Source organism: Monosiga brevicollis, genomic scaffold (assembly GCF_000002865.3).
Source record: "Monosiga brevicollis MX1 MONBRscaffold_19 genomic scaffold, whole genome shotgun sequence".
Classification (NCBI taxonomy): domain Eukaryota; class Choanoflagellata; order Craspedida; family Salpingoecidae; genus Monosiga; species Monosiga brevicollis.
Genome location: NW_001865056.1, coordinates 738,087 through 764,594, shown reverse-complemented (window position 1 = coordinate 764,594; position 26,508 = coordinate 738,087). Strand labels below are relative to the sequence as shown.

Genomic DNA, 26,508 nt, shown 5'->3' with positions numbered 1-26,508 from the left:
CAGCTTTGCCCGCCAATGGCCTCGCTCCGGTTCGCCCTTCCACTTCTCGCCGCAACTGTCGCGCCGTGCGTACCTGATGGCCAGCAACCTCACCCTCCTTCTCAATGACGCAGATGGTCTTATTTGGATAACGTTTGGAGATCTCACGGGCCGTCGCCAGACCGACGATGCCAGCACCGACGACCACCACGTCGTAGACCTCGGCCACATGCCCACGCGGAATGACCTGCTGCTGCTGGCACACCGCCAGACGCGGCAGCAGCAACGCCTTGGCCATGGGCTTCACCGTACCAGCCCACCAACTCTGCACAGCCCCCTCCTTCTCATCGCCAAGGGTCACAGCCACGGTCGTCGCCGTCGCCGCTGCCGCCGTCGCCGTCGCCGCTGCCCAGCGCGTCGCACTTCGCCAGAACATTTTTAACAGTTTTTCCAAAAACAAAAAATAAAATAAAATAAAACTCAGAGCTCAGAGAGTGACTCCAACGCACTCGTCTGCGGCAGAGAGAGAGTCGGAGCCGCGATGGTTTTGTTGTGTTTTACATTTAAAAGCCAAGGTGATTCAGAGAATGGGTGTGTAACTGGTGTTTGGAACAGAGCTACATGGTGGCGTCGCTTCCAAGGCTTGCGGTCCCTTTCGCCTCAGGTCCACTGGTCACAGTGAACAACAGCATGGACGTGTGAGGATTTAAAGGGGATTGACGTGAAAGTCTGACTGATGTGTGTGGCGCTGGAAACCGATGAGGAAATGATTGCAGCAGATCACGGCCCACACACACATTGTGTGCCCTTGCAATAACCGTACCGGTCACTGCCTTCGCCTTTTGATTTGCACACAATATACATTCACTACCTTCGCGTGCTAAAAAGTTTTATTGTGACTGAGTTCGTTGCTTGCTGGCTTGCATCGATCGGGATGCGCGAAAGGGCCAGTTTGCTGCTGGCTTGGGGGTGCGGGTGCCGCGCGCTTCACGTCCTCGTCCTCGCGCTTGTGCTCGTTCCTGCTCTGCATCACTGGCTAGATTCGTGATATCAGGGCGAAAGGATCCATTAGCAAGGTAGCGTTGGGCTGTCTGAAGCCAGCACCATGTCGTCGTTTGTTGCTCGAGCAACCGCGGCGTGCATCCTGTTGGCCATGGCCCTCAACGCCGCCGCCAAGCCACTGGACACCAGGGAGATGATTCAAGTGCCGGCCGGTACGAGTGAAACTTGGGAGTGGGACGTCGCGCTGTCATCTCCTCCGATCTTCCCTCTCGCCAATGGCTCATCCTTGATTTGCTTGCGCTCGGAATGGCCTGTCCTCCGATGCAACGTTTGCGCGCCGTCTTTGATCATCGCAGCCAAAGACTTTGAGGTGGGGGCCGATTTTAACAATGCTCGGGACGGCGAAGCGCCGCCACGCAAGGCAAGTGTTCGTCCTGTCTCTTGTCACGAGCTTAGCACCAACACTGGTACGATGCAGCACCGCGTAACCCGTACAACGCACATGCACAGGCCAACGTGGAGGCCTTTTACATGGATGCACGTCCAGTCAACAACAGCGCGTTCCGCGCCTTTGTGCGTGCCACCAAGTACACAACCGAGGCTGAACAGTATGGCTGGAGCTTTGTCTTCCATCTGCTGGCCAGTGATAGCGTACGCGCCGAGGTTACGGAGACCATCAAGGGCTCCGAGTGGTGGCTGCCGGTGCCCCGCGCGTACTGGCGCATGCCCTTTGGCAAAGGCTCATCGATCAAGGGGCGCAACGACTACCCCGTCACCCAAATCAGTTGGAACGATGCACGGGCCTTTTGCAAATGGCGCGGCATGAGGCTGCCGACTGAAGCCGAGTGGGAGCTTGCAGCGGGTGGCTCGAAGCAGTCCAAGCGCTACCCCTGGGGCCCTCGCGCCGGCCTCGACCACATGAACGTCTGGCAGGGCAAATTTCCCGGTGAGCGCTCCCATTATGGCCTTCTTGCATTTGGTTTGCTTTTAGCTGCAGCCACCCTCGAGGCCGGATTCTACATCTAAGGCAGTGGCTTTGCTCCGATGCGCAGCTGCCGTTGTTCTCATCCCCCCGCCTCTCTCTCTTTCTTTCTCCTTCTTTTTGATGCAGACGTCAACACCAAGGCTGACGGGCACCTGGGTTTGGCGCCCGTGGATGCATATGGTCCACAAACCGATACGGGCTTTTACAACCTCCTGGGCAACGGCTGGGAATGGGTGGACCAGGTCTACGAGGGCCAACCCGGCGAAGTACGTACCATGACCTCCAACCTACCCTACAGACCTGCCGGTTGCGACCTGACTCACGCCAGCTGTTGTGCTATTCCACACGCAGCCACCGAGCCAAGAGAAGCGGGTGGTGCTAAAGGGCGGCTCTTATGTGGACAGCGTCGATGGCCAAACCAACCACCCTGTTCGCGTGACCACCCGGTTTGTAGAGCTCCACGGTGGTCTGATTTCACAGTCAAAATAGTTGTTCACCTCGCCTTTCTTGCTTGTGCTCACGACAGGATGGGCAATACCGTCGACAGCGCATCAGACAACATGTCATTTCGGTGTGCCGTGTCGGCTGCCGCCGCTCATGACGAGCTGTAGATCCCCAACCGGCGCCCCACGGCACCGCAAATTGCAACGCAACAATGAAGTGCTGATGCATGCCAGTAACTCGAGTGACTTCACTGGTAGATTTGTAAGCAAGAAAAGAAAATCACAAAGGGCAGACCCAGACTCGACCAGCATCAACGTGGACGAGGTAGCAAGTGTAAGGTAACAGGATACAAGCAGAAGAAACGATACCCCGAAGCGTGAAGCACACACAGAGAGTTCACGCCTGGGTTGGACTGGAACCCGTGCAAGCGAAAGCGGATTGGACGACAGCTAGACCAAGGAGAGCGGAGCCAACACACGGGCTGGGAGCCCGACATTGGCGAGTAGGGACTAGTTGATGGGGCCTGCAATGCAAGCTAGATGCGACTGAATCTTCGTCGAATTCGGGTCGAGCACGCATGGGATTTGGTTATACAAGGGACAAAGAACGAGAAAGAGACCTAATCCAGCAGGTTGATGTAGTGATCGACCTTGCTCTTGTTCTTCTGCGCAATGCACTCTGAGATCCAGACAATGTTGCGCGCCTCCTGCTCCTTGAGCTTGATAAAGGCGTAGAAGACACCGTACTGGAACTGGAACATGAAAGCATTGACGTTCATCTTGGCCTATGGCAGGAATGGGGTGAGACGTAGCCGAGGGCGGAGAGAGACGCCCCCTTGAGGCAAAACGAGCTCGAACCAACAGAGCGGGCAGAATACCAGGACCAACCTCACAGTCGAAGAACTTGTCCTCAAGGGTTCGCTCGCTGGCACCCATGCCAACACCATCGAACATGTTGCTGCAACAGAAGACATCAAGCCGGAGCAAGGGGGGTGGAATGAGTGTGCCAAGAGGAAAGAGTGTGCCAAGAGGAGCCTCCGAGTCTAGGGGAAGCGGGGTCGCTTTCAACATACCGGTACTCGGCGTAGTACTCGGCCACACGGACAACCTCGTCATAGTCGTTGCAAGCGGAGAGGAGCGTCAGACCCTCGGGATAGAGGCGGCCGATGCGGGGGTACAACTGTGCCAGGTGTGCATGGGAGGATGTGAGATTGCAGCGCACGAGCGTCGGTGCATGAGGAGTCGGCCCTGCAACAAAGACATTGCCGAGTATGGGCCGTACTTTTAATCGGTCCTCGGAAGTGAGGTCAGTGCCAAAGGAGTTGATGGTGATGTTAAAGGCGCGGCGATCAGCCTCAAAGCCCAAAATGGGGCACATGACTTCAGCAGTGGCATCGCCGGTCTTTTCGCAAAAGCGGTAAAAGTCTTCAAGGTACTCCTACCAGAATCGGGCGAGAATGAATACCACACCGCCAGCCTCCAGGACATTGGACTGGCCCGCCTTTATCTTTGCGCTGGCAGGAGCGGACGGAGGAGAGCACACACCTTGTAGAGGGTGTTGCGGATGAGCTCGACGTTGAGCTCGTCGAGGTCGGCACGGTCGACGCACTTCAAAAAGTAGTCACCTGATGCAGCAACGCATGCCGCAAGGCCATGAGGATGGGGATGTTTCTGAAAGCGGCAAGCCATGACAAGGGGGAGGGTGTGTTGTGGGTGGCAGGCAAGGGAGCTGAGACACACCGATGGGGGTATCGACGAGGACTTGGTTGTACAGCTCCTCGGGGGTGGGGGCAATGGTCAGGGCCTTGAGCTCGGGGAAGACACCGAGGGGATGGCACTTGGGCAGGAGCTCGGCCACGTCGCGGTCGTGCATGGCGCCGGTGATGAGGAGAATGACGTTGTCAATCATGTAGCCGTAGGTGATGTAGTCAAGGAAAGTGGCCAGGGGCTCGACGGCCTGGTTGCGAATGTGGCGAAACTCGGTGACAAGCTTCTCCTTGAGCTTCTCATCGATGGTGGAGACGGCCAGGGGCGAGGGCTCGTTGGCCAGAAAGTTGCCGTAGTCGGTGGTCTGCAGATGCAGCTTGAGGTCTGTGGCATGCGGCAAGAGAGCGCGCGGAGGGGGGAGCAAAGGCACGTCAAACTGCGCAAAGGACACGGGGGCATGGCCAAAGAGAATTGAGGCTTTAAGTTTGGGGTTGAGAGCACAACACACCCTCAAGGGTCTCGCATTGACACAGGTTCATGTAGTCGCTGCGACGGAGCAGACCCGAGCGGAAACCACGGACAAGGCCCTCAAAGTAGCCATCGTCCATGTTAAAGTAGTACTCGGCCATTGTGCTGGTGATCTGCCGACGAGAAAAGCCACAATCCATGTCAGAGGGTGTGGTCAGGGGGCAGTACACAAGACGGCAGGGTATCCAAACACCAAGGCACAAGGACACGAGGCGATGACGGTATCAAAGGTGTGTGTGCACACGTTCACACGCAACAACACACACGACGACGAGCTGTGCTGAGACTGTTCCCGAACCGGGGGCCAGGGCATGACAAGACATGGCAGCTGGTTCACCAGGTATGGCGTGTTCTCTCCCTGACCACAAGCTCACACAGGCGCTGGCTGTGCTGACCGCCGAGGGGAGGGGTCACTTCCAGCCCCTCGCTCGCCAATTTGCCCAAGCACATGCGCACGCTCCCGTCAGCCAGCCCCACCCTCATGCACTCCCCGGCTGGTCAACATCTAACAAGGGCATCCACATCCACACTCGTAGTCCCCCCGAGCACCAGACACTGCACCGTCTATCCAGCCCGTACCATCCCACCCGCTCACACCGGGGCGCTGCCATTTCAAAGAACGACCCACACAAGCCAGAGACAGAGAGAGAGACAGAGAGAGACAGAGAGAGAGATAGAGAGAGAGATAGAGAGAGACGCACAGGCACAAAGAGAGAGAGAGAGATACGCTTAGAGAGAGAGAGAGAGAGAGAGAGAGAGAGAGAGAGAGAGAGGGGGGCCAAAGCGAATATTTCGCCTATGGTTTATCTGACCTGTAAAGAGGTGAGGGTGTGTGTGCGAAAGTGCCACAAGAGAGAGAGAGGAGAGAGAGGAGAGGTGTGTGTGCAACAGGAGAACAAAGGAAAAGTGCAACACTGACATGTGGTTACCGCAGGCGTGTTGTTGTGAGCGTTGTGCAGCTCTCTCTTTCTCTCTCTCTTTGGAGGGCAGGAGGAATTACAGTTGGTACTTGTCGATCCAGGTCGCTCTCTCTTTGGAGCTGGGGTCGGACGGGTAGTGCGGTCTACGTCCTGACCCCAGCCGCCTAGAATGTCAGCGTACTTTAGTTTGAAGGTATTCTATTCATTTTAATGGCTTTGGACCCTTTTCCAACAAATCACGCGATCAAGGTTGTCTGCTGTCCCATCTCTCCAATTCGCTCCCTATCTCTGATTCCCGCCCCAGCACGCCCTTCCTCTCTACTTTGCCTTGCTTTTTCCCCTTTACTCCCTCCTACTAGCCACGCCATCTCTGATCCTCTCCCCTCTCTCAACCCCCCCTCTCCCACCGGCTGATATTCCGCACATGTGAGCTTGCCTGCGCCTCGCACCTCGCTCCCTTCCTCCTGTTGGCTCCCTCTCTCTCTCTCTTTCTCTCTCGCTCCGGCTCTCTCGCCCTCTCGCTCTCTGTCCGTGGTCAATACAGCCGGGGTTGAGTAGACTCACGGCTGTGTGTCTATGCATCTGGCTGCTGGTATACGGTCGCAGCAGCAGCTCACACACACTCCCCCCCACCCGCTGCCATCTTGCTGTTGCTTGCCCGGCCACGTGCAGTTGCCCCCGCCCCTGCCCCTGCACCACGAAATCTCCCGACACATCCATCAGGTAATTAAACCGACTGTTCCTTTCTCTCCCTCTCTCTTTCTCTCTCCATACGACCTTGCATCAAGACCACTTTCCCTCTCTCTCTCTCTCTCTCTCTCTCTCTCTCTCTCTCTCTCTCTCTCTCTCTCTCTCTCTCTCTCTCTCTCTCTCGCTCTCTCTCGCTCTCTCACTTTTGCCTCGTGGCTCGACGACGCACCTCTCGTCTCTCTCTCGTCTCTCTCTCGTCTCTCTCTCTTTCTCTCTCTCCTTCTCCGTCTCTGACTGCCCGCATTGGCATCCCAGTGTCAGCACACACACACACACACACAGAGGGTGCATTTTACTGGCGGCGCTCGATCTGCAGAGCAGTCACCCCCTCCCACCTGTGCTGTTGATCGCGGCGGCTGAGTGCTGTGAACGGGTTCATTCCTCATCTCGCCCCCTTGACGTCCTCCCCTCCTTCTTGTGCGCTGTCGATCTGCTGGGCGTTTGGTCCTTCCTGCCTTCCTCTCCCTCTCCATCTTGTGGGTGGGACATGGCTGCGACGACCCTGTGGGAACGTTTGTGCAGCATGGATATCAAGTATGTCTGCACCTTCGCCGCCATCGTGGCTACAATCTGCTCTGCTTACAAAGCATGAACGGACTGCTGACTCACTCGCTCGTCCGTGGCCAACAGGCTGCTCGGCGTAACGGGCATCGTCGCCGCCGGCGCCGGTGTTCTGGTGGGCCTGCCCTTTGGTGCCGGTGCCCTTTTGGTCGGCCTGGGCGCAGCCTACTATTTTGGCCACCGCTCTCCCCCTATTGCCCTCAACCCGGACCAAAAGATTCCCTTTGCCCTCATTGAGAAGGAGGTCCGTCTTGGAGACGATCCACCCGCACACTCCCACTCTCCCGCAAATCTGGTCTGCTTGTGTGCCGCACCTCACGCACAAAACTCCCGACTCCCATCTCTTCGAATAGGTGTTGAGCCACGACACGACTCGCTTCCGTTTTGCGCTCCAATCCCCCGAACATGTGCTTGGCCTGCCCGTCGGCAAGCACATGAACTTTTCTTGCAAGGTCGATGGCAAGCTCGTGGTCCGCTCCTACACTCCCGTTTCCTCCAACGATGAGATTGGCTACTTTGACATGGTCATCAAGGTCTACAAACCCCTCCCCCCTCGCTTCCCCGATGGCGGCAAAATGAGCCAGTACTTTGATCAGATGAAGATTGGTGATACCATCGACGTGCGTGGCCCGGCTGGCCACATTGAGTATGCCCGCCCTGGCGTCATTATCCTCCACAAGGACAAGAAGTCGGCACCAATCGTCAAGAACGTCACCAAGTTTGCCATGATCGCGGGTGGCACCGGCATCACCCCTTGCCTCCAGGTACTTTTGACTCTTATCGAGTCATCTAAACGATCCTCCAATCTCTCGTTGTTGTGCTCATCCAACGACACGCATTCTCATGCTCATCTGCACCGAAATAGATCATCCGTGCCATCAAGAAGAACCCTGCTGACCGTACCGAGGTCTACCTCGTCTTTGCCAACAAGGTACAGCGATCAAGCCGCTCCCGTTGCTTGCCTACCAGTCCTATTCTGCGATTTGCTTTCCGTCCACTCGACCGCTCTCACGCCACCTCCGTCAAATTGTAGTCGGAGGATGACATTTTGCTGCGCAAGGAGCTGGATGAAGTGGCTGAAGATCCCCGCTTCCACATCTGGTACACCATTGATAAGGCCGGTCCTGGCTGGAAGTACAGGTTTGTCATTGCTCTGTGGCTCTACGCTCGCTTCGCGTTCTCCCCGAGCCATCTTTTAAATCGGTGTGCTTTCTCCTCAAATTGTGGTGTTTGGACATTATCATCTCATCTTACCGTCTTCCTCAATCCTCATCGTAGTGAGGGCTACATCGATGAAGCCATGCTCCGCGAGCACTTGCCCCCTGTCGGCGAGGATGTACAGGTGCGACCTCGCCTGACAATGGTGTTGGCGCCTTATTGCTCACCTTCGAACCAACTTGCCGTCGCTTCTCACCTGGTCTTTTTGTTTGACGTGTTGAATCAGGCTTTGATGTGCGGTCCCCCCCCAATGCTCAAGTTTGCCTGTGTGCCCAACCTGGAGAAGGTGCGTTCGCCTCAGACAATGCCTCTCACGCCTCCCATGTCTCTTTTGACCAAGACCTCACGATGGATCCCACATTGTTCCCGTTTGCACAGCTTGGCTACCGCAGCGACCAGATGGCAACCTTTTAGGCCGTGCCTTTGAATGTTTTTGCCTTTGTTTTCCTCTTATTTTTTTCCCCCGTCTAACCCCCTTCTCCTCTCGACTTGCATTGAGTTTTTCATTTTTTTTTTCCTTTTCTTCTCCTATCTTTTGGCTTTTATTACGTGGTTCAACGCAACGCTGTTGTTGGCCGGAAGCGTTGGCCAGGGCAAACCAACCCTCGGGTTTCCCATAAAATTGACACGCTTTTTCATTTTTTTTTTTTATTTTGGGGTATCAACTGCAATCCTGAACGCCACACACGCTGGGGACACCCTCACAAACAGCCATACAAAGTACTTATTTTTGAACATGCAAAGAAGTTGCGCATGATATGCAAACGCAACGGTGCCGGTGAGGGAAGAAAAACACGGCTTTTAAAAGCCGGCCGCAGCACGCATCTCGGCATTGCGATCCTTGTCCCAAAAGGACGCGGGCCAGTTCATGTCCGGGATGTGGCACTGGCCGACAAAGTTGTCGACGTGCGTAGCGCCCTCGAGAGGCGCATACTCGCTCTCTGTGGCACCGTCGTTGGGCTTCTTCAAGACTGTGTTGACAAGCTTGTTGCAGTAGCCATCACCAAACAAACCGCCTGTGGAGGAGAAAAGACATCGTGATCAAGCGTGTGAGCGTGGGCGAAGAATGGGCGCAGCTCTGAGATCAACATGAACTTCATTCGAATGACTCACCAGGACCATATTGTGTCGTGTAAAAGAACTGCTGACTAACTGCCGCAGCGCTCAGGCCGGCCAGCCAGAGCTCGGCACCGTCACGAGTCAAATCCTGGTTCTCGCCACAGCCACCGAGCGAGCCAAGAAGCTCGGCCCAGCCACCAGCACCCGTGTTACCCTGGTAGGGCGAAGCCAGGCTCTGGGTCTTGCGCACACCATCCTATGCATCAGCCATCGAATGCAACCCAGCACAAAGGGTGAGCCCCACAGTAAGACGAAGTCGCTGCCAGCAAAGAGCCGTGGTGTGTGGTGTGGGCACGGCCGGATCACAAGGTAATAAACGTGCGCAACGTTTCATACCGGAGCCAGATCCAGACCGGTCCAGTAGTAGTTGAGAGTGTGCATGGTCACGATGCCGCCCTGGCTGTGGCCGATGAGAGCGTATGAGTCAACACCGCTGTCGGCCACGAATTGCTGTACAAGCTGGGCAAACTCGTCATGGCTGCGCGACTGCTTAGCGTCGTTAAAGTACAGTGCGTCCGCAGGCCAGTCCTATGTGTGCAAGATTCGATGAGACGTGGCGCGATGGAGTTTACGGTGTACAAAATGGTATGTTTGTCAAGGACAAAGGGCGATGAGGACGTGACAATTTAAAAAAAAAAAAGCCTGGTCGACGCACCTCGGACTGCTTCTGCCAGGGGTTGCCGTCGGCACAGTAACCGTGGAGGAGGACGAGGCGACGGGTTGAGTCGGTGAGGTTGGTGCGCTGGAGATGAGCCGGGCGGATACCAAAGCGCATGGCCTCGTCCTCCTCGCCAGCATAGGTGCGGTTGAGACCAAAGAGGGCCCGCGAGACGCCGACATGGACGCTGCGATCATACGAGTCGAGGGTCATGGTATCCATGGTGGCCACGGGCACCATGGTGTTCACCTCTTGCAGATACACGTCCTGGAGAGTGAAGGGGTAGGTGGTACCGGCCTTGAGGGCCCACTTGAGGTCCATCTCGAGCGGCACGTAGTACGAGCCATCGGTGGCCTGTTGGGGATAGACGAGGGCCGAGGTCCAGGCCGTGGCCGTTTGCTGGCTGGAGAAGAGGTGCTTGCCCCAGACCTGGGCGTAGGCGCGGTAACCGGCGGAGGTGTCCACGGGCGAACCATCGGCATTCGAGACGGGCACCTTGAAGACAACACGGGGGGCCGAGGTGTGCAGCTCGGTGGTGTAGGTTGAGGCAAGGCGGATGTCGTTTGCCACAATCTTCACCTGATGCTCAGCCGTACGCACATACGGAGCACCGGCGTCGTTGGTACCGCGGAAGACAGACTGGACCAGGTAGTAGCCCTTGTCGGCAGGCACAAAGTCGCCGCCAAAGACGCCGTCGTCAGCTTCGCCGTCCGAGTGCAGACCGTCGTCATGCATGGCAACCTCGTGGATGGAGCCATCGGGATAGATAATCTCGAGCTCCGCCGAGGTGACGGACTCGCGCAGCGGGGTCGGGGCCAGACCCTTGTTGACACCGCTGAGCTTGGGGTTGGCGGAGGCGTCGTACATGCGAGCCAGGATGGTAAGATCGTCCGACTGGCACATGCTTGACTTGTAGGTGCTCAGATGAGAGTAGATTTCTTCGGGAGCATCGTTTTGAAGAATGACCAGGCCCTGGTGGGTCGTACCACGTGGCTTGTCGGCAACAAACGCGCGCAAGTCGTCCTCGGACATGCCGTCCACGGTGAGGGTGAGCTGGTACACACCGGTCACGGGGTTGGGCACCTCGTAGACGGTGGTGTTGATGATCTGATCACCGATGGGCCACATGGACTGCAAATGGCCAAGCCGTTGGAAGAGACGGTCACATGAGCCGGCGAAACGAACAAGCAGGTGACCAGTCGAAAGAAAAAAAAAAAAAAACGTGTGAACAAAAACGAATGAAGAACGGATGAGGAGAACGAGAACCAGGAGCAGGCAAAGCGAGAGCAAGGCGTACGTTCGAGGCATAGGCATCAAGATCAAAGGCCGAGCCATCTGGGGCGGTGACGGCAACGGTAGCCACGTCGTCGAGGGAGGTGCGCACGACGAGACGAAAGGCCGTGGTCGAATCGACGGCCAGATCCTGAGTGAAAACGAGCTGATTGGCGTTGGTAGCGCTGGCCTGGTACTTCACAAAGAAGAGAGCTGAGTCGCGGTAGAGGGCGCCCTTGGTGGCATCGGGAATGCCATGACGAGAAAACTCGCTGGGCGGACCGTTGAGTTGCTTGGGGAACAACTCGACGGCCGACACCGCCGCTGCGACCGCAACAAGCACCAACAACAGCGAAGCGCGCGCCATCTTCAAAGGTCCTCTATGCTACACCACCCGACACCCACCCAAGATGGTGCAGTCAGATAACAAGCACGTACACCACAAGATAACCCCGGGCAAACCGACACCAATGCAAGCGTGAGGCATGGACGACGGGTACGGCGCCAAAGGGCAGCGCGAGTCCTGCTTCAACGTCCACAACGCGGCCACACAAAACGCAAACCAAGAAACCCCAAGAGGGGACAGAGCCATGCACAACTGGACACGCGAAGGAACAGGCGTGATGGCGACCATGTACGCCAATTCAATTGAATGCAGGGCTGGCGAACTCACGCTGCCGCTGCCGTTTAGAACCAGAACCTTACCTGAGTGACCTGCGCCAGGGAAAAAAAATAGTTCAACACTAACACTAACACTGTACATCTCTATGTCGTAACACGACGGGAATCGTCTCTCTGCTTAGCCCTTGGTTTCGTCATAGACCTCTTTACCACGACGCTTCGCATCTCTTGGGTGCATGGTCGCCTCGGACCGCATCTCTCAATACGTATTGCTAATTCATGTATTGCTGACGTCGCTTCTCCCAAACATCTCTGATTTCGCTTTGCATTTACTCTTTGTCGTGTTTCCACACCATTGCTCCCTCTGCCACATGCTTGGCTTTCCCTCCAAGAACCGAAAAGCAGCTGATACTCCCGACATAGTAATTTACTTCACCCACTTCCTAATGAAGTAAAACACTTTGATATCAATGTCAAGTGTAGTTTTTGCTACACTATCTCAAGTGGCGGTTTTTTTTTTTTTTTTTCTTTTTTTTTGGTTCCATAGTGCACTGGGTGCTTGCAGTGCGACGAGTCGGAGGTGGGGTCGTCGGTGGCAAGCGAGGCGGAAGAGCTGGTGGCGACTGACATGCCGTGGCAGCTAGTTCATGCCATGAGGCATGCGCCTTGCATCTCCACGCACTGGTAAATCCTGCTCACAGCGCGATGTATGTCGATGCCTCGATCTTGGACAACATTAGCTCTTTGGACACACCCACAGCATGTGCTAGGGTGTGGTGATCATGGCCGACGCCGCCGACGTGCGCCAGGGCCTTCAAGAGCTTCGCGAACACGCCACTCGGTCCGTTGCTTGCCCTGCCCCTTGGCTTTGACTTGCCTTTGCGTCATCTTGACTGTGGAAATCAACGACCATGCCCGCAGCAAAATGGCTGTCCTCCAACAGCTCGATGACGTCTTCCAAGCCGAGCGCAGTCGCATCGCCCAGGATCTCAGCACCTCCCTTGACATGTCCCGCCGCGTGCCCGCTCAGCCGGCTGGTCTGTGTATGCCTTGACGCCCGCGCTGCCAATAAGACAAAATGAGAAAATGTTGGGCTAGACGCACCGACGCCAACACGAACAAATGAATCGCGTTGGCTCACGATGACACATGTGGCTAGGGGGTGAGACGTCCTGGCTCTTGCACAGTACTCCCGGCAAATCGTTTCTCGAGCCAAGGTCCGTGGTCTGCAAAGGTCTGGCCCCTGGTTCGTGGCTGGCCTTCTCTCTTGATATGATGATCTCATGCATCACTCGCCTTCTGGGACATCTGGCAGCTTCGGAGCCCCCAACGACTCTCTGCTCGTCGCTCTGACACACACCCACACCGAGAGCTCGCTGCGGTAGGCCCACATATTGTGCTGTGTTCCCAACCTGTCTTGCCACCCTGCTCTCGGCATCTCATCCTATTTCCCAAACTCTCTAGTCGAGAGGTTGGCCTTCTCCGCGTTACAGCTCAGGAGCAGCGTCTCCTGATCCAAAAGTTGCAAGCAAAACTCAAGGTGCGACCGACCCTAGCCAGCTCTGCCACCGGCTCTACCCGGCTTGCACAGCCGTCAGTCTGATCCCCCGACACCATGTCTAGAAATACAAAAATGGCCTCGCGACCGGCTCGGACCCAGGCCTGACATCCCTGGAGGACTCCCGGCGCCCCCCAGATCACCTCTCCCGTGCTGAGCATGAGAGCATCTTGCAAACCACCACCCACGAATATAAAGAACGTCTCATTCAGGAAGCCACTTCCATGATTCAAGCCTCCAACAATGAGCTTCGGGTGAGTGGCGCATTCTAATGACAACCGACCCTAGCCAATGCCACCTCACCCACCATCTAAAACCTGAACATCTTTGTCGTGTCGCCTGGTCACACGCTTCGACTGCTAGGAACGCTATACAGTCGAGCTGCAGAGCCAGGCTCAAGAACTACAGAGAGCCATTGACGAGCGGGATGCCTATTGGCAAGACCAAGTCAAAAGCATTACTGCTCAGCTGCGCGCAACAGAACGCGAGCGAGACCATGCTCGGCAAGCAGCCACCTCATCGCAAGTGCTGCCAGCGTCCCCGTCAGAGCTGGCACGTCCCAGGCAGCAGAACACTGACTTACATGCCAGAGCTGCAGCTTCCGAGTCCAAACTGCAGCAGGAACTGGCTCAGTGCCAAGAGAGAGAGCAGGCCCTTATACAGCAACATCACCAAGAGCAGGCCCGGCTGCGCCAGGACTTGCTTGATCTGCAAGCCAACCTTCAAGCTCAAGCAGCCAATTGCGACGAACATGCAAAAAAGGCCCAGGCAGCGCAAGCCACCATTGCAACCTTACGCCGTGAGCTTGACGCTCGCTGCGAGGCTCAAGAGATCATGGAGGCACGACACCGCGATGAATTGTCAAAACAAAAGGATCGTGCCGCCGCTGAGCTACACCGTGCCCGTGAGCAACTGCAGGCCGCTTCCGAGCACGCGACGCAAGCGCAAGAGCTAAAAGCCCGCCTTCTTGTGGTCGAGCAGGCTCGAGACACCGCTCTCACACGCGGACAAGCGTTGGAGCAGCAGCTAACCGCCGTCCTCCAGAGTCTTGAGCAGAACACCTCTGCAAACGATGCCGAAATGAGCCAAATTCAGGACCTGCAGACCTTGTTAGCGCAGCAAGAAGAGAAACTTGCCGCGGCTCGGCAAGACGCTTCCCAGTGGCAACAAGCCTATGAACGAGAACGCTCCGAGCGTGGTGCAGCCCTGGATCGCTCACAATCTGACAGTCATGCCTGGACCCAGCAACGACAGCAACTCGAGACTGACTTGGCAAAGCAACGCCAGTCCTATGAAACGCGCCTTACCGCTGAGCGGCAGCGATTTGAGACGCAATTGGATGAGGAGCGACAGCAACATGAAAAGCGGCTTGCCCAACAGCAGCAATCCCAAGAAATGCAGCTCAAACAGTTGATAGAGGAACGCCAACAGCTGGAAGAAACGCTGACTGAGGAGCGCCAAAAGCTGGCGGAGGCCCTGGCCAGGGAGCAGGGGCGCGCCGATGCAGACCTTGCGCAGCTTGAAGAGGAGCGACAAAAAGTACAAAAAGAGTTGACAGAGGAGCGACACTCCTTTGATAAACGCATGACGCAACTTACTACCGAGCGCCGTCAAGTGGAAACGCAGCTCACTGCAGAACAAGAGCGTCTTCGCGAGGACTTGGCCCAGGCACGCCAGGAGCACGCACGGGAGGCCGCAGCTATTCAACAAGAGCTGCTGCGGTACAAAGACGCCATGCATACCATGACCGAGCAAGTGAAGGCCTTTGAAGAGGCCGAACGCGCTCATGCAGATGTCGTGGCTGATCTTGAGCGCCAAGTGGCCAATCAGCATCAACTGGAGCAGCAGTATGAGCAATTAAAGGATGAATTTGACTGGTATCAAGCTGCGCAGGAGGAAAGCCAAGCAGGTTTGCACCGCGAGCTTGCAACACGAACCGCTGCCCAGCGCGTCGTTGAGCTCATGTCCAACGAGCTCCAGGGCCAGATTGTCGCCGCAACCAGGGAATTGGATCGCTTAACACGGGCATTTCGTGCGCAGGAGGCCTCCAAGGCAAGCTTGAACAGATCTCAGGAAGCCTGGGCCGCTCAGCGAGCCCAACATGCTCACCGCCAAGACCTCCTGCTTCAGCATTCCAGACAAGCGCAGCTTGATCTGGCCACGGCTCGCACCCAAACCGGCGATGCTTCGGCCAGGATAGCCACCCTTGAGCATGAGCTTGCAAGCCAAAAAGCAGCCACGCAAAAAGCGGAGGCACACTCAACGCAGCTGTATCACGACCTCGCGGATTGTCGCGTCTCACAACGCAACGTCGAGGCAACGGTGAAGGAGTTACAGCGGGAGTTGCAAGCCGCTCACAGTGTCCTGGAATCTACGCGCGCGGCTCACGCCGAGCAGCTACAACTTCAAAAGGAACAATCACAGGAGCAACTTCAACGTCACGAAGCCCAGTGGCGGGAGCAGTTGCATCATCAAAAGGTCCAATTGCAAGAGCAGCAAAATATGGCACATCAGCAGCAACAAAAATTGACTGGTGAGCTGGCGGAGCTGCAGCGAGCCTGTGCAGCGAGTGAGGCGGCTCTGGCGCAAGCTCAGACGGCACATGAGGGTGCCCGCGCCGTTGCGGTTGCCCAGCTAGATGCTCGTCGAGCAGCGCAGGCTCGAATTACCGTGTCTCATCGTCGAGTTGATGAGTGGAAGCGCGCAGCAGACGAATCGCAAATCCGGTTGGCAAAGGCCGACGAGGCGCGGCGCAGCGCTGAAGCTGCACAAAGAGATTTAACGGAACAAAGTCGTTACTTGGAGAATGCTCGCTGCGCGAGTAACGAAGCTGTGAAGCAGGCGCACGAAGAGCAAAACCGTCTTCAAGCTGTTGGAGAGCGCTTGCGAAGCGAGCGGGATCAGGCTAATCACCTTTGCCAACGCGCCAAAACGGACCTGGCCACGACACAGCGTTGCCTGCGCGCATTTGCAACTACAAGTCGGGAGGTGATTGCGAGTCTGCGCACCGATCTCAAACAACAGCGGGCGCACATTTACTCTTTCAAGGAGCACCAGCTGCGTGCTTTGGGGGATCTCATGGCGGCCGTGCAGCAAGCTGTTGCAACTGCATGTCGTGCGGCTGGTCAACCTGTGCGAGCAACCCTCCAGGTCTTAAGAGACGATTTGCAGCAGCTGCGCGTGGAGCTGCAGACCCAAACGAAAAATGTCAGCCTGCATGCAGCGGCTAGCATACGCGAGCTTAAGCACGCATTCTCTCAACGATTGCAGCTCGTGAGTCAGGGAGCCGCGCCGGATATGATGGGTGCAAACACTGTTGGTGTGCTTCAAGCTGATATTCGCCATGATCCAAAGGAACAGCTTCATCAATGTAGCCTTGCTTTGACAAATATAAAAGAGAGCCTTTCACAAGCTTGCCAACAACTGAAGCCTGTGCCCCCACCTGTTTTGCCAGGCGCAGAGGACGACGTACATACTGACGGCAAGTCAGCCGGGGCCTCTGGGCGCGGCTTGCCAGAGGGAGATGCCGCGAAGCGCTTGCTACGGTTGGCCATCGCGTTGGAGCGCGCACCGTCCGTCATGCCAGGCACTGCTGGCGTGGCCACACAAACCGATGCACAGCCGCCCATCGAGCCGGCAGCTGGCTTGCTTTTGCGCCGCATGGCCGAAGGTGTACGAGCGCTGGCACAAGCCTCGCGCGATGATGCAACCGTGCAAGCTGTGCGTGCTACGCGTCGCAAAGCCCGCCTTTGCGTAGCAGACATTGTGCAGCTACATGTCAATGCCACGGCTCGCGCGGTAGCACTGCTGCAAGATGCACATGCCAACACTCCGCCTCGTCACAACGTGGACGCCCAGTCCGACGTTCGGCATCGAGTCACCTCAACCGTGGTGCAAACGGAACAAACGAGAGAAGAGCTGCTTAGGGTGCTGCACAAGTTGGGAGGCATGTCGGACGCCACTGCCGCCACTGTCGGGCTGGATTTGTCAGAAATGCAAGCCTGCCTTGCTGCCATGGAGCAAATGTGTGTTGTCGTGCGTCGAGGTGGCGGACATCGGACCGCAAAGGTGGGTTGAGGGGACCCCTCTCGCGTTTGATCGGTTTTTTTTTTTTTTTTTTTTTTTTTTTTTTTTTCCTTTTCTTCCCTTTTTTGCTTCTTCTTCTGTGTCTTCCCTTCCAGCGCTGTGAAAGCCAAGGACTAAGAGAGTGGATTAGTGAAACCATTTCTAAACCTGCTGCCGGGCTTGCCTGGCCAACATGTGCCACCGCGCTGTGAAAGCCAAGGACTAAGAGAGTGGATTATTGAAACCATTTCTAAACCTGCTGCCGGGCTTGCCTGGCCAACATGTGCCACCCGCTGTGCTCGCTGGGATCCGGCAGGAAAAGGTGGATTCGGGCAGTAAGGAGCGTCGAGCGCTGCGCCAGCGTCTCCGCGAGTCGGATGTGCGCATTAGTGCTTGCATCGAAGATCTCTGCGGCTCCATGGAAGCGGTTTGTGGCCAACTTGCTTTTGCACATGCCTGCTGCTCTGCATATTGGTTCAAAGGACTGCTCAATTGCTCAATTGCGGCACATGATGCAGGCGCACAGCGTGACAAGCTCGCGCGAGCTCAGCTTGGGCAGACGACGGAGCTCAGTACAAAGTCCCCACACCCCCCGCACTCCTTTGGACCGCCTTGGTTTGGCACCCGTGGCAACCTCGACCCCTCGCCGGGATCGGGCCGGCCCCAATCTCCAAAACACTTCGCCCGCCTCTTCACCAATGCCATAGAAATCCCGACATTCCATGACATGATAGCATCACATCATCGATAAGCCCGGTCTTGCACATAATAATTAAGAACCAATTACGATTTTAAACATGCCAACCCCCATGTCGTGGCAAAGCCAATGTCTTTGCTCAGGCAATAGCGTGTGCAAGGCTCGGTCTGCGAGGCAGAAGCGTAGGCCTCGAGTCGAAGCAACAAAACAATGAACAGTCATCATCAACAACAACAGACAGAGTCATGTCCCCACATGTGGTAAATTTCATTTTCTTTCCCAATTTTCGAACGTGTGTGTGTGTGGTACGTCATGGCAGCGGCGGCGGGTGTTGTGCCGCGATGGCTGGTGCCACTGCGTGGCTGTTGCCGAGCAAGTATGCGGGCAGCCATCCCATCTGCGTCAACAGCGCTCAAACAGCAGCGTCGATGGAACTCTGCGAGTGCTTCGAATGCAGAGGGACAGAAGAGCCCGTCAGCGGCTGCGTACTGTCGCGAGCTCGTGCGGTATGTGACGAAACGACAGAGCCACACGGCTCACCGCCGACCTTGCGATGCCTCTGTCCTCACAGCTGTGCCCGCACGTACAGTCGCTATGATCGGGACCACTACTTGGCGACTCTTCTTCTCCCGAGCACAGCCCAGCGCGCAGTCTTTGCGCTGCGCGCGCTCAACATCGAGGTGGCTACGATTCGGTCTGTGAACTGATTTGACACGGCTGAGACCTGCCACACCTGCCAGCTAGGCAGCACTGACCGACTCACGACGTTGATCATTGCTAAACTTTTCTTTGCCGCCCAGGGACTCAGCTCGGGAGCCAGCCACCACCTCGATGCGCTTTTTGTTCTGGAAGGATGCTATCGATGCGCTCTTTGACCAGGTGTGCAGCGTGAGCGTCGACGTGCCTGCATACTCGCTCTGAGCCAGCTCTCTCACGACCCTGCGGATTGCTCTTGGTCAGGGTCGACCTTTGCCACAGACCCCCGTTATGCAGGAGCTCGAGACCCTGCAGCAAGAGCAGCAGCTTCAGCTCACCCGTACCTTTTTGCGACGACTCATCATGGCGCGCGAGAAGGACTCGGACGTGCCCTTTGCCTCCATTCCACAACTGGAGCGATACGCCGAGGATACTGCTTCGACCCTCTTGTATCTCACACTTGAAGCCATGCATATCCGCAATCATACCGCTGAACACATTGCCTCCCACATTGTACGTCACTGCACCATGTGCCGCCTCGCAACAGCCTCTGGAATAAATCAGGGTCAATGGTGTCACATCACTCACTTGGCTTCCTTGCACATTGAATGTTTCCAGGGCAAGGCGCAAGGACATGTCACGCTGCTGCGCGGCTTGCCGTTCCTTGCCAAGCGCAACTTGGTATGTTTTGTCCTGTGTTCCGATGCGACAGTCTTCTTACGCGCCCCCGACAGTGTACTTCAGCGCTGCGGCGACAGGCGACAGTCGATTTCATCCCGTCCGAACTGACCTCCCTCCCGCACCAATGGCTCCGTTGACGCAGTGCCGTTTGCCCGTGGAACTGTGCGCCCATCATGGCTTAAGGGCCCCTACCGTCCTTCGAGGTAAAACATGCCGCGTCCAGCAGGCCCCATTCATGCCGACACGGGCTCTGACAGTCCCATTTTCACGGCCGCTCCCTCGGCGCCCACTGCCTAGGTGAAGTCACGACTGAACTTCAAGACGTTGTTCATGCCGTAGCGAGCAATGCCGTCCGCCATCTCAACACAGGTGGGCATGTTTGGTGGCTCACAAAAGCGCTCGTACACATTTTAGCCCTTTCTCATACGCCTGCTCGCCCTCTCAATCCGTCTTGGCCGCCGGTTGAGGACAGCGCGTCTGGAATACCAGGCCGATGAAACTCAGCTGAAGACCGCTGCCTCGGCCTATCTGCCTGCGGTTGCGCTACAACAATATTTGGACCAGCTGCTGAAAGCCGACTTCAACCCTTTCCACCCAAACCTCGCTCAAACCTCGGGCCTTTTGCCGTTTCGCATGGGCTGGGCCAAGTTTCGCCACAGCTTTTGAAACCCTGTACGTGCATGGTGTACATACTACCCATGGCACTTTTTGCCTTTGGAAGTTTTTTCCAAGAGCCAGCTATTAGATCGGCCCGATTAGACCACAAACAATCGAGAGAAGAAATCTTGTCGATTCGCCATGGGAGTAAACGGTTATGTATTCAGTTGGCCCGGTGCAACACCAGCATTAAGGCGACTGCATCAAGGTAGAGCGCCAAGCTAGAAAAGGGTGGGGGAAAAAGGACGAAGGGAGAGGAAAACCAAAGGAAAAGCTGCTGACAGCACAGTCGGAAAAAAAGCATGAGGACACCTGGTGTCTACTTGCGCGTGGCCCACACACCCATGGCCGAGGTGGGGGCAGCTTGCTCGCCCAGGGTGGGAAAGCTGGCATCGCTGCTGCCAGACCAGGGCGCCTCACGGATGGCAAAGGCCTTGGGCTGCGACTTGGCCTTGGGCTCGCTGCGAGCGGGCTTGGTGTGAGCCTTTTGCAGGACAATGTCATCCTCCTGTCACCCGACAAAGACACCCGGCGATAAACAAGCATGGGCAAAGCGAAGGGTGAGTCTCTGATGCGAGGCGGTGATCAGAACCGAAAAACAAAGACGAGATGACATGGCATGCGAAACAAAGGCATAAACACTCAGGGCCCAGCACGTACCAACTCGTCCTGGAGCTCAAGCAGATCATCGATGCAGGCATCCACATCGGGCTCGTTACCCATGACCTCGATTAGATCGCTGTCGCGGTCGCGAGGCATGTTGATGGAGACGGAGAACTTCTCCTCCAGCTTGCGCAGGTTGGCACCCTTGGGGCCGATGATGCGACGGTGGATGGCCGAGTTGATGTTCACGGGCTTGATGATGTACGAGTTGAGCTTGTCCACCTGGGCCTGAATGGCCGCCGCGCAGGCCTCGCACTTCTCCTTGTAGCCACGGAGAGTCACCTCGTCGGATCCCTCCTTGCGGGGGAAGTCCACGCGCACGTCGTACTCGGCGCGAAGCTTCTTGACATTGGCGCCGTTGCGGCCAATGATCTCAACATGGAAGCTAGCGGGGACCTCCATGGTCATGGTGTAGTTCTGGGCCTTGAGGTCCTCGAGCTTGGGCATCAGCTCCTTAAGACCTTGCTTGGCGTTCTCAATGGCCGCGGGCGTACCGCGGATGCCAATCGAGTCGCGAGCCTCGGCAGGCTTGGGAATCTCCAGGCGCACATCGTAAGTGGACTGGAACGCAGAGATGTCGGCACCCTTCTCGCCAATGATGAAGCGGTGGTACTCGGCAGGCAGATCATACTCCACCAAAACAGGGGTCAAAGCCTCAAACTCGGCAATGGCGCGCTCGACGTCCTCGGGCAGACCAGAGATCTTCATCTCGACCGTCGTTTGGTCGGGCGTACGCTGGCTGCGGTCGGGCACCTGGATGCTGACCTGGCACTCCTTCTGAATGCGCTGAATGTGAACGCCCTTGGTACCCATGAGGGAGGGCAGATTGTCGGCGGCAACCTCGTAACCCTTCTCAATGGCATTGGCGCGGCGGTGGATAAAGTCCTGGAGGCGCTCGATAACGGCATCCACCTCACCGGGGCTGCCACGCACGTTCACCGTGTTGCTGCAGTTGCCCTCGGCATCCGGGCGGGGCACCTTGACGTGGCAAGTGGGGAACTCCTGAGCCAGGTCTTGGAGGAAAGCGGCGCGACGCGCCAGCATGTCCTTAAAGTAGGTAGAGTCCAGCTCAACCGACTTGTCCACGACGCTCTCCAGCTCCTTGACGCGCTGCTCGATCTGGGCCTTGGCCTTCTCAATGGCGGCAGGGGTACCAATGAGGGTGACAGTGTTGGGGTCCTCCTTGGACTCGGTGCGCTGGGAGGGGAAGGCCAAGCGGAAAAGGCCAGAATCAGCCTCAATTTGCTTGCGGAAAGCACCGCCCTTGCCGATGAGGAAGCGGTGGTGCTTGGCCTCGACCTTCATCTCGACAATCTTGATGTTGTCGACGCCGCCGTCAATGAGCTGCTTGAGCTTGGCCACGGCCTTGGGAACGTTCTCTGAGGGACCAGAGACGGTGATGGTGTCCGACTTCTCCTTGGGGAAGGGCACGCGGATCGAGACCTCGTACTCGTCCTGAATACCGCGAACCGAGGAGCCGTTGGGACCGCTGATAAAGGGGTGCAGCTTCTGGGGCACAGTGACATCCTCCTTGACAATGTTGGCGATGGAGGCCTGGATCTTGCGCATGGCGTCAGCAGCGGCCTGCACGTTGGCCTGAAGACCGGTCACGAGGATGATGTCGCTCTCCTCCTCGGCCTTGGGCACATCGATGCGAACGTTGTGCTCGTCGCGGAGCTTGCGAATGGCTGCGCCACCCTTGCCAATAATCTCGCTGTGGAAGCGGCGGAAGATGGCAACCTCCTCCTGGTAGTTCTCGGCCTCAATCTGCTTGACAGTCTTCTTGAACCACTGGTCGGCAGCATCGACGGCGGTCTTGTCACCGCGGACGCTGATAATCTCCGAGCCCGAGTCGCGCGAAGGGAAGTTGATGCTCAGATCCGGGTAGTTGACACGGAGCTCGTTGAGGCGAGCACCGTTGGCGCCAATGATCTGCGAGTGCCACTTGGTGGGAACGATAATGTCAATGTTGCGCTGGTTCTTGACCTTTTGGACCAGGGCCTCAACGCTGGCGCGGCCAGCGGCCACGGCCTGCGGGGTACCCTCGACGCGGATGACGTCCGAGTCGCGCTGCATGTTGATTTCGCAGCCAGTCTCGTCCTGGATCTGGCGGATGTTGGCGCCACGGACACCCACAATGTGACCGTGATACTGCTGGTCCACCTCAATGTCCACATAGGAGAGCGTGGCAGCCAGCTGCTGGGCCATGGTAGAAATTTTCTGCTTGACGGCGGCCACCTCGGCGGTGGGGCCCTCAATCTCAATCAGATCCTTCTCGCTCTCAAAGTTGATGTGCACCTTGGGCATTTCCTTGGCAATAGCCTGGACGTTGGCACCGCCCTTGCCAATGATGCGGCGGTGCAACCATCCAGGCACATCGAGCTTGGCGAGGTCAACCGAGTTGGCACGCTCGTACACCATGGTGAGGGCGTGCACGAGACGGGGCTGCTCACCGCGGAGGATGAGGGTCTCGTCCTCCTTGTCCGGGGGAGGCACCTCAACGACAACGCCAGTCTTCTCCATAATCTCCTTGAGGAAGGCGCCCTTGATGCCAATGACGAAGCGGTGCTTGTCACGAGCCACCTTGGCAGTGAGCTCGCCGCAAGTGCGACGCAGCTCCTGGTAGATGGCCTGGAGTTGACGCACGGCCTCCTGGACGGCCTCCTTCTCGCCACTGACACCAATCTCATCGCGGTCGACGTTGGGGGAAGGGATGAAAATCTTGACACCCGTGGTTTCCATGATGCGGTTGACGTTGCAGCGTTCATAGCCAGCCAAAAGTGGGTGGTAGGCCTTGAGAACGGGCAGATCGATGTTCACAAACTTGTCCTTCTCATCCGCAATCTTCTGAATGGCGGCGGCAGCAGCACGGCAACCCTCGGTGGTACCAACAACCTTGATCACGGGGCTGGGATCATCCGTCTTGGGAATGGAGATGCGGCAAGCATGCTTGTCCTCAATTTCCTTGCGCACGGCGCCCTTGGTGCCAATGATGTAGCGATGGTACTCCTTGGGGATGGACACGTCAATGCTGGCCTGAGTCTGCAGCTTGGGCAGGACGGTCTTCTTGGCGGCGTTGACCTGGGAACGAGAACCAGTCACCGTCAGGGTGAGGGTCTTGTCGCGGGAGTTGGAAGCCGAGATCTTGGCACCGGTCGCTTGGATCGTCTCCTTGAGGATCTTGTTGAAATCCTTTTGGGAGAAGGGGTGGTCCGTCTTGTACTTTTGCTCCTCATACGGGATGCGGAACATCTGATCAAGGTCAAGAGGGTCGGATGGAGAGGCAGGCGTCGTGAGCACAACAGCTGGGGCGAGCAAAGGGCCAGTCCGGATTGGAACGGCGAAGCTCACCTCAGTCACGTTGGACGAGCGAACGTGGGGCACGCCAGAGACGACAGGAGCCGCGGGGGCCGCAGCCTTGCCACCGAGGGCGGGGAAAGCCTCCGCATAGGTCGGGGCGTCGGATTCGCGAGCGGCGTCCATGATTGGGTGTCGTAGTAGTCCGAAAGGAAAGGAAAGTCGGCTCACTGTCACATGAAAAAAAAAAAAGGAAGAAAACAAAAGTACACAGGTCCCCACCCCAAAAAAAAGAGGTAGGCGTAGATAGCAGCATCAAAGCAACAGAGGCAAGGATCGATCGTGAGAAATCAGCCCGTAAATGTGCCAGCCACATCCAAAAGAAAGACAAAACACGAATGCACGATACGTAGGCTTTCAGCCACGGCACACCAGCCCAATGCAGCGACGCCGATTGACAAGGACAGCCGCAACCACTCGCACTCGCACTCGCACTCGATCAAGCCGCCGTGTGTCACTCGATCAAGCACGCACACACGGCGGCTTGGCTTGCCTCACCATCCCCTTTGACAAGCACAGCCAGCCCCTGGGCGTGGGCACGGAAAGCAATGGCGTCGAGAAATCGATAAGCCTCACCTTCAAGGGAAGTAGCCAGCGGATAGCCAAGTGATGCGGGGAAGATAAGTCCACGCCAACACTAGAACATGTGCCAGGGCTGCAGCGAGCAAGAGAAGCAGTCGAGAATGAGACGACACGACAGGATGCTAGCACAACACTCAGCAGCCACAAGTAGAAACTCTCAACCAGTATCAACCAGATCAGGCCCGGGGAGGCACTGCCCAGCTGCCAGGACGACATCGTTCAGGAGCTGCCTCAACATCTTGTCCACATGCTCACACGTATTGCCTGCCCCTTGCACTGCCAGACCCCGATAACCCGGGATAGCATTTCTCCACATGAGCCCCACCACCACCCCTGCCCCATCTTCGACCTCACCCTCGCCCTCACCCCTGCCGCTTATCCCGGTCACCCGTCGTCACTGGATCGGCGCTGCCCTTTGGACGCGGCCCAGTGTACACCCTCGAGTGCATCGCATCGTACCAGCAGAGAGAGAGAAAGGAAAAGACCTGTGACCACGTTGAATCCCTCCAATCTCTCTGACTCTCTGGGGTGTAGCATCGACTTGCGGTGTCTCTCTGACCGACGTTGTGTTTATCGTGTGTTTTGGGCAAGAGTGTGGCTCAACCAAGCGGCTCTCTCTGGCTGTGAGTTGTCAGTGCTTTGTTCCTCTGCCGGAAGCAAGACGTTCACTTCTTTGTTTTGTGTCAACGTCAACAACCGTATCAAGACCACCACATTTTTCCCGTTTAAATTATTACCAATACGGACGAACAGGTCTCGGTGCAACCAAGGTATGTGGCCCCTCGGTATGCAATCGAGGACAGACAGCTTTAGCCGGGTTTATGGCCGCGAATTGCCGCACGGCAGCCCGGCCATCCAGCGACCTCCTCAACCAAAAGCACAAATACACGGAGACGATACAACCCCGACTTGGGCAGCGTCGGATTACATCAGTACGGCCATAAGAATGATGATCAAAGCCATCACCATAAACGGTAGCCATGTCTGTAACCAGCGGCCAAAGCTGTGTGACACAAGCCAGCAGCACAAGTTGCATGTGTGAGAGACGGCTACGGTAGGCGCTGCCCCCAAGGCTTGACCCGATCCGGAGCAGAGCGGATGAATAGGGTCGCCAAGAATTGCGCAGAACCATCACGAAAACACAAAAAAAAAAAAAAAAAAAAATGGCGCACCTGACGTATTTCGAGTGCAGGGTCACCATGATGCCAATCTTGATCATGTTCCAGGAGCGCGAGCCGCCGTAGCCCATGTTGTTCAAGCAACAAGCCACATGGCTGTGACAATTGTCGCAGCAGAGGTTGTGCATTCGTTTGCGATACTCCTTGGACCCCGTTGTCACGGCCTCATCCCAGTCCATCGTATCTGTCGCCGCACGCAGCGGGTTTAGCTGAACATATCTATTGGTTCAGAAGGCGTGAGACGGCTGTTACATGAGCTATTGTGGGCCCGGCTCTCGGTTGTGGGCTCTCAGAGCAGAGCCAATGTTTCGTTTCACATCGTTGCCTTTGAACCTTTGCGCTCCACCACCTGAACCCCGCCATCATTGCGCCACTCACTTGGTTGGTCGGCCAAAAGCCATGTTGTCCTCCTGTCACCATGGAGAGGGCGCACAGGCCAACAGTGTCAAACTGGCGAATGTATCTCGATCCAAGCTTCCTTGGGCGCAGAGTCTGATGCGCATCCAAGCTAGTCATGAACAAGCACAAGCGCCCTTGCGTACCGAAACATAGTAGGGGCCAGCAAAATCGTGGATAATGCCGTCCGACGTTGCAATACCAGTGTGGCCAAT

At 56.7% G+C, this 26,508-nt stretch overlaps 8 protein-coding genes across 8 annotated transcripts in view; 4 read left to right on the top strand and 4 right to left on the bottom strand.

Annotated features, from left to right (window-relative positions):
• MONBRDRAFT_27529 (uncharacterized protein) overlaps positions 1 to 277 on the bottom strand; it is a gene marked incomplete at both ends in the record, with an annotated part of 2,006 nt that extends 1,729 nt beyond the window's left edge. The window contains one exon of the mRNA XM_001747855.1: positions 74 to 277. Within this exon, the coding sequence (XP_001747907.1) occupies positions 74 to 277 (204 nt within the window). The remainder of the gene's footprint in view (positions 1 to 73) is intronic.
• An 807-nt stretch (positions 278 to 1,084) lies between these two features.
• Positions 1,085 to 2,577, top strand: MONBRDRAFT_10211 (uncharacterized protein; the record flags this gene model as incomplete). Its single annotated transcript, XM_001747941.1, has 5 exons — positions 1,085 to 1,448; positions 1,529 to 1,927; positions 2,093 to 2,232; positions 2,318 to 2,412; positions 2,493 to 2,577. The coding sequence occupies 5 exons, from the start codon at positions 1,085 to 1,087 to the stop codon at positions 2,575 to 2,577; spliced, it is 1,083 nt and encodes a 360-aa protein (XP_001747993.1).
• A 76-nt stretch (positions 2,578 to 2,653) lies between these two features.
• MONBRDRAFT_38079 (uncharacterized protein) lies at positions 2,654 to 5,472 on the bottom strand. The gene is made up of 8 exons (XM_001747854.1): positions 5,457 to 5,472; positions 4,625 to 4,757; positions 4,150 to 4,500; positions 3,955 to 4,034; positions 3,692 to 3,847; positions 3,483 to 3,589; positions 3,298 to 3,367; positions 2,654 to 3,194 (listed from the first exon to the last, which is right to left on the bottom strand). Exons 2-8 carry the CDS (start codon positions 4,743 to 4,745, stop codon positions 3,030 to 3,032), a joined length of 1,050 nt encoding a protein of 349 aa, XP_001747906.1. The 5' UTR covers positions 4,746 to 4,757; positions 5,457 to 5,472; the 3' UTR covers positions 2,654 to 3,029.
• A 1,140-nt stretch (positions 5,473 to 6,612) lies between these two features.
• Positions 6,613 to 8,507, top strand: MONBRDRAFT_33466 (uncharacterized protein; the record flags this gene model as incomplete). Its single annotated transcript, XM_001747940.1, has 8 exons — positions 6,613 to 6,848; positions 6,945 to 7,119; positions 7,229 to 7,639; positions 7,741 to 7,806; positions 7,909 to 8,015; positions 8,154 to 8,217; positions 8,320 to 8,379; positions 8,472 to 8,507. Exons 1-8 carry the CDS (start codon positions 6,802 to 6,804, stop codon positions 8,505 to 8,507), a joined length of 966 nt encoding a protein of 321 aa, XP_001747992.1. The 5' UTR covers positions 6,613 to 6,801.
• A 236-nt stretch (positions 8,508 to 8,743) lies between these two features.
• On the bottom strand, positions 8,744 to 11,509 carry MONBRDRAFT_38077 (uncharacterized protein; the record flags this gene model as incomplete). The annotated part of the gene is made up of 5 exons (XM_001747853.1): positions 8,744 to 9,109; positions 9,207 to 9,408; positions 9,549 to 9,740; positions 9,868 to 11,001; positions 11,168 to 11,509. The coding sequence occupies 5 exons, from the start codon at positions 11,507 to 11,509 to the stop codon at positions 8,895 to 8,897; spliced, it is 2,085 nt and encodes a 694-aa protein (XP_001747905.1). The 3' UTR covers positions 8,744 to 8,894.
• Positions 11,510 to 12,545: 1,036 nt separating this feature from the next.
• MONBRDRAFT_10207 (uncharacterized protein) lies at positions 12,546 to 18,137 on the top strand (the record flags this gene model as incomplete). The annotated part of the gene is made up of 5 exons (XM_001747939.1): positions 12,546 to 12,604; positions 13,228 to 13,303; positions 13,387 to 13,575; positions 13,685 to 17,389; positions 17,703 to 18,137. 5 exons carry the CDS (start codon positions 12,546 to 12,548, stop codon positions 18,135 to 18,137), a joined length of 4,464 nt encoding a protein of 1,487 aa, XP_001747991.1.
• A 247-nt stretch (positions 18,138 to 18,384) lies between these two features.
• MONBRDRAFT_33464 (uncharacterized protein) lies at positions 18,385 to 20,247 on the top strand. The gene is made up of 8 exons (XM_001747938.1): positions 18,385 to 18,589; positions 18,673 to 18,777; positions 18,884 to 18,962; positions 19,044 to 19,292; positions 19,398 to 19,460; positions 19,603 to 19,663; positions 19,758 to 19,829; positions 19,933 to 20,247. The coding sequence occupies exons 1-8, from the start codon at positions 18,396 to 18,398 to the stop codon at positions 20,124 to 20,126; spliced, it is 1,017 nt and encodes a 338-aa protein (XP_001747990.1). The 5' UTR covers positions 18,385 to 18,395; the 3' UTR covers positions 20,127 to 20,247.
• A 189-nt stretch (positions 20,248 to 20,436) lies between these two features.
• MONBRDRAFT_10205 (uncharacterized protein) lies at positions 20,437 to 26,076 on the bottom strand (the record flags this gene model as incomplete). The annotated part of the gene is made up of 5 exons (XM_001747852.1): positions 20,437 to 20,625; positions 20,778 to 24,307; positions 24,636 to 24,663; positions 24,714 to 24,792; positions 25,892 to 26,076. 5 exons carry the CDS (start codon positions 26,074 to 26,076, stop codon positions 20,437 to 20,439), a joined length of 4,011 nt encoding a protein of 1,336 aa, XP_001747904.1.
• Between the last annotated feature and the right edge of the window lie 432 nt (positions 26,077 to 26,508).

Coding starts and splice junctions, on each gene's coding strand:
- MONBRDRAFT_33464 (XM_001747938.1), top strand. CDS start 18,396: ATGGCAGCGGCGGCGGGTGTTGTGCCGCGATGGCTGGTGCCACTGCGT. Junction 18,778..18,883: donor ATCGAGGTGGCTACGATTCG/GTCTGTGAACTG, acceptor TTTGCCGCCCAG/GGACTCAGCTCGGGAGCCAG. Junction 19,664..19,757: donor GGCCCCTACCGTCCTTCGAG/GTAAAACATGCC, acceptor CCCACTGCCTAG/GTGAAGTCACGACTGAACTT.
- MONBRDRAFT_38079 (XM_001747854.1), bottom strand. CDS start 4,745: ATGGCCGAGTACTACTTTAACATGGACGATGGCTACTTTGAGGGCCTT. Junction 3,848..3,954: donor TCCGCAACACCCTCTACAAG/GTGTGTGCTCTC, acceptor CGATTCTGGTAG/GAGTACCTTGAAGACTTTTA. Junction 3,195..3,297: donor ACAAGTTCTTCGACTGTGAG/GTTGGTCCTGGT, acceptor TTCCTGCCATAG/GCCAAGATGAACGTCAATGC.